Source organism: Histoplasma capsulatum, genomic scaffold (genome assembly GCF_000149585.1).
Source record: "Histoplasma capsulatum NAm1 scaffold_1 genomic scaffold, whole genome shotgun sequence".
Taxonomy (NCBI): domain Eukaryota; kingdom Fungi; phylum Ascomycota; class Eurotiomycetes; order Onygenales; family Ajellomycetaceae; genus Histoplasma; species Histoplasma mississippiense.
This window is the reverse complement of record NW_001813982.1, coordinates 2465555-2469821: the sequence shown is the minus strand read 5'-3', so window position 1 is coordinate 2469821 and position 4267 is coordinate 2465555. Positions and strand designations below refer to the sequence as shown.

Genomic DNA, 4267 nt, shown 5'->3' with positions numbered 1-4267 from the left:
CTTCAGGGCGTAGGTGTCGAGGTCGGTATAGATGCCGCCACAGTCGAGGAGAATGATGTAGCGAAAGAAGTCGGCACTGAGAACGGGTAAGGGGACGGAGCTGTAGGCGTCGAGCATTTCAGGGAAGGGGGCGTAGAGGTATCTCAGCAGGGGGTCGGCGTCGTCGTCGGTGATGACCTCGTGCACGAAGGACGGGTGCAGCTCCGTCCAGCTAGCCTCCATGGGGCGGAACTTGTCGCCGAACTTACCGGATGCGGGGGTGTATTTCCAGGTCTGCCAGATGTAGGCGGGGAATTTGGCGTGGACGTCATAGGGGAATTGGTAGCGGAGGCGTTCGCGGAGGGGCTTGCAGGCAAGTTCCTCGGGGGACAGCGAGGCTGCTGCGGATGTGGGAGGGAGCGATTCGTTGTGGGCAGAGGGCGGCGACTCGGAGGACGCAGCAACGGACTTCAGTGCAGCCTTACGAATGGGAAGTGGGCGTGGGTGGCAAAGACGGAAGCAGGAGTGGGAGCGGGAGGAGAGGAGGAAGTAGAAGCTGGCGAGGAGAAGGAGAGTCGCCGCGACGGAACGGCGGAAGGTAATCATGGTGGCAGCTGGAGTAGGCCGGGGGCGGAGCGGAGAGGAGCGGGCATGGCAGTCGAGCGGGAGGAGCGTGTTTTGGGGGGGGGGAGGGAGGTCGACGGCGGGGTAATATGGGTAATATGGGTAATATGGGTATTATGGGTATTATGGGTAATACTGGGTAACACTGTGGATGCCAAACACAGGCTGAGGGAGAACCGTGGAAGGCCCCACGTGAACCTGGAACGGGGACGAAGCTTAAGCAGCAGCAGCAGCAGCAGCAGCAACAGCAACAGCAACAGCAACAAAAACGCCCTCCCAAGCCCGGTAGATCACGGACGCATGGCGGTGGGATGAGAAGACGAGGAGATAGAGAGACAGGCCGTTGCTGAGCAGTGTGTTGTGTAGAAGAAGAAGAAGAGGAAAAGAAGAAGAAAAAAGAAAGAAACAACGGAGAAACAAAAAAGGGGATCCGTGGACAGCAACACGTTGACTGACTAACTGATTGGGATCTTCGTCGTGTTTCCGGTACGTGTACTCCGTACTCCGGGAGTAAACCTGCATGGAGGTATGGATGTGTTGGGAAGAGAAGATCGAAGCTGCTGCAGACTGCCAATCCAACGGCCAATCACAGCCCTCCACCGCCCTCCACCGCCCCTATGACACCTGCAGTTCACGGGCGATCCCTGCCCAGACGGGACCCGCGGTGGGGCAGCCTAGGCTGGTTGCGGCATAGTGGGCATCTGAAACAGCCCCGAGACGATCTGCGCTGCTGTGATTGGCTGGCCGGGGATGGGTGCGTGGTGGATGATGTCATTGTCGGTATTTGTACTCTCTGACCACGCCTAATTCCCACTTTCGGCATAGCGTGCCTATTCGGGAAAGGCGCCGCAACGCCGCAACGCCGCACCGCCTCTACCAATATAAGGACCATGATGCCTTTGCTGCTTCAACCAACGGGTTCTGCTTCCATTCCTTTTTTGATTCTCATTTCCCTCTCACTTTCCATTTACCCCTCATGCTGTGCTGCCTCTGACACAGTGATGCCTTCTTTTTTCTTAGTTCTTAGTAATCTGTTATTGCGCCCTGCTGAAAAGAGACTGGCAAAAGCATGACATATTCAATCATGGATGTTATCTGCAATCACATTCTGTTTTCCTGAGACAGATTTGTCTCCTGGAGCTGGGATGCTTCTCTTGATGGAGATTTTTGTTGCTGCACTGCAAATTTCATGCAATAGCAAGATCCGCATTTTTGGCCCTTCTTCTGCCAGTCATTTGCAATCATATTTGTCTTCTTGGACGGATATCATGTTAGGTCTTGGCTGGGATTGGCCTCTGTCTTTTGCTGCTGCGCCGCTGCTGCCGCTACATTGCTAGTACTGTCTGACTAGGTCGGGAGTGCATATACCGGCTGCAGCAGTCCATTAAACTCTGTATAATGATTGACTAAGGGTGATGCAGACGAAGCGTAGAGTTCATAGCATGGTGGGAGGGAAGCGTGGATGCAGCCAGCAAACAACGACAAAACAGGCAAGTCTTAAATGCCAAGATATCAAACTCAACCAGGCCAACCACCCTTTGCTGGATTTTTTCCGGAGTTGGCCTGCCAAAGTGCTGGCCGCCTCATCTGTCGCGGCAGAGAACAATGTCAAGATGTCAGCTCAATCCTCCACCAGATGGATCCAAGCACAGACACTCTTTTGCCAGCTGAATTGTTGATAGGTTGCCCTGTGTTGCCTTGTAAGTAGACACCTTTGCATATGAAGCACAGACAGAGCATCTGTAGCTATATCTGAATAGACAAGAAATGGTTTACTTGCTCATTTGCCATGGATATTTATTCCTTACTTCTCTCTTCACAGGTTATTTCCCTACTTACACCAGTCGAGGACCATTCTGTGGGTTTTGTGCCATCTACTGTCTGGAGCTTTCCTTTTGAATTATGCAATTCCAGATCCTGGTGCATACTGAGTTTCTTTTCAGTTGAAATATATTCTCTTCAGATTGGAACATGAACGGAAACCTCGCTCTAACATTAACAAGCAGTATCAAATGATGAACAAGTAAGACTGTTGTTGGTCATGAAGCAGCATGCATTTACTGGAATTTCTGTTAGGAGGCGCTTGACTACATGGCGGAAGCGACGCGATGTATTCTACGTGGTTTTAATGACAAGTGGCTCGATGCGAATGATGTGAGGTGATTGCTTTGGGGCTTGATTGACCCTGAAGTGAAGGTTGCTTCGTCAAATAAGTCAGTCTGTTTGTTTAGTCGACTCCATTTGAGGATAGAGGATATTTTGTCCTCACGCAGTGCATACTGCCCTGCCGTTCAACAATGTGCCATGATACACTGCACTCTCATGGATCCATCTGCCCTCTATCCAGGTTGGGACTTCACAGCGGAGCGGAGCCCACTCTTCGAGAAAGTCTTTGTATCGGACATCTTTATAGTGAAGAAGAGATGAGTGGATTCTGGGTTTCAGCAGCATCTTCAACTGCTAGCTACACTTTATCATGGGTGGACTTTTCAAGTATTGAAGAAGGATGACAACAGAGCTGTTTTTAGCTGTATTCATGATCTAAGTCATGGGAAGAGAATGAATTAACATTTTGCAACTGTAGATATTAAGTCCTGATTGGCAGTTAGAGCAACATCCTGCACGCCTTTCCACCATCTCAATTTCACAAGGCTATACATCAACACGCGAGGTAAAATCCTGTGACCTCTTCTTCATTTTTTGGGTATAAATATGGCCTGCCCCCCCACCCCAGCCTCCATCTTATTTCAATTTGTTTTCCACTCTTCATCCGCTGCCACAGGAAATTCACTGAGGGCTTCTATTGACATTGCCTCCAAGACGACTCAACCATCAACAAGCATGTTCAGCCATGACTTCTACATCCGAACCCCACAGCATCATTGTCGAAAATTCAGCAGGGACATCTCAGTCCTCACCATGAGAGTGAGAGCTGCGGAGAAAGAGATGCGTTGTGGACTACAGCCCTCTCAGAATATGAGGCTCTGTTTAATGACTCAACACTTCTCAATTCCTCCACAACCACATCACAGCCACTGAAGAAATACAAAATACTAAACTTGAAAGTAGTTCTGATAGGATCTTTCTCCCAGCTGAGCCGGCCTTGCCCTTTGCTGATATTAGAATAAATGACAGCAAATCAAGAAATTCACACCATATTTGAAGCAGAGTCCGCGAAGCTCAGAGACATACAAGAAGAACTGCAGCATCTGAGAAAGTGGAACATCAAGCTAGAAATCAAACCACTGTGCAGAGCTGATGAAAGAAAACCTTGATGATCTATCAGCTGAAGCATCAATGTCAATGTTCAATATGCTATACCATTTCTTCAAAGTGGAAAACCCTTCTGTGTGGACATAGATTCTGCTCACAATGTCTCTCTCATATCTCAGAGATCTATGGATGATGTTGTTGATATTTCACTGGCTATATAAAGAGTTATTAGATAGCATAGCCTTTCTTTACACAGTTTTGTGAGAATGGTGTTTTTTAATGCAAGTGTAATTCATGCCAAGTCATTATAAGCTTCCATCTGTCATGGTGATGTTTTTACGGGGTATGTAATTTTAGCACTTGTATGGCTTGATTCAAGTTCTGCAACACTCAGTCACCATGGAATTTTTACTAAGGTTGAAGTCGGTAATAGTGGCTTAAAATGACTTGG

The 4267-nt window shown here is 48.7% G+C and overlaps 1 protein-coding gene across 1 annotated transcript; it reads left to right on the top strand.

Annotated features, from left to right (window-relative positions):
- Positions 1 to 31: 31 nt before the first annotated feature.
- Positions 32 to 918, top strand: HCAG_00713 (predicted protein; the record flags this gene model as incomplete). The annotated part of the gene is made up of 2 exons (XM_001543617.1): positions 32 to 57; positions 123 to 918. 2 exons carry the CDS (start codon positions 32 to 34, stop codon positions 916 to 918), a joined length of 822 nt encoding a protein of 273 aa, XP_001543667.1.
- Positions 919 to 4267: the final 3349 nt, after the last annotated feature.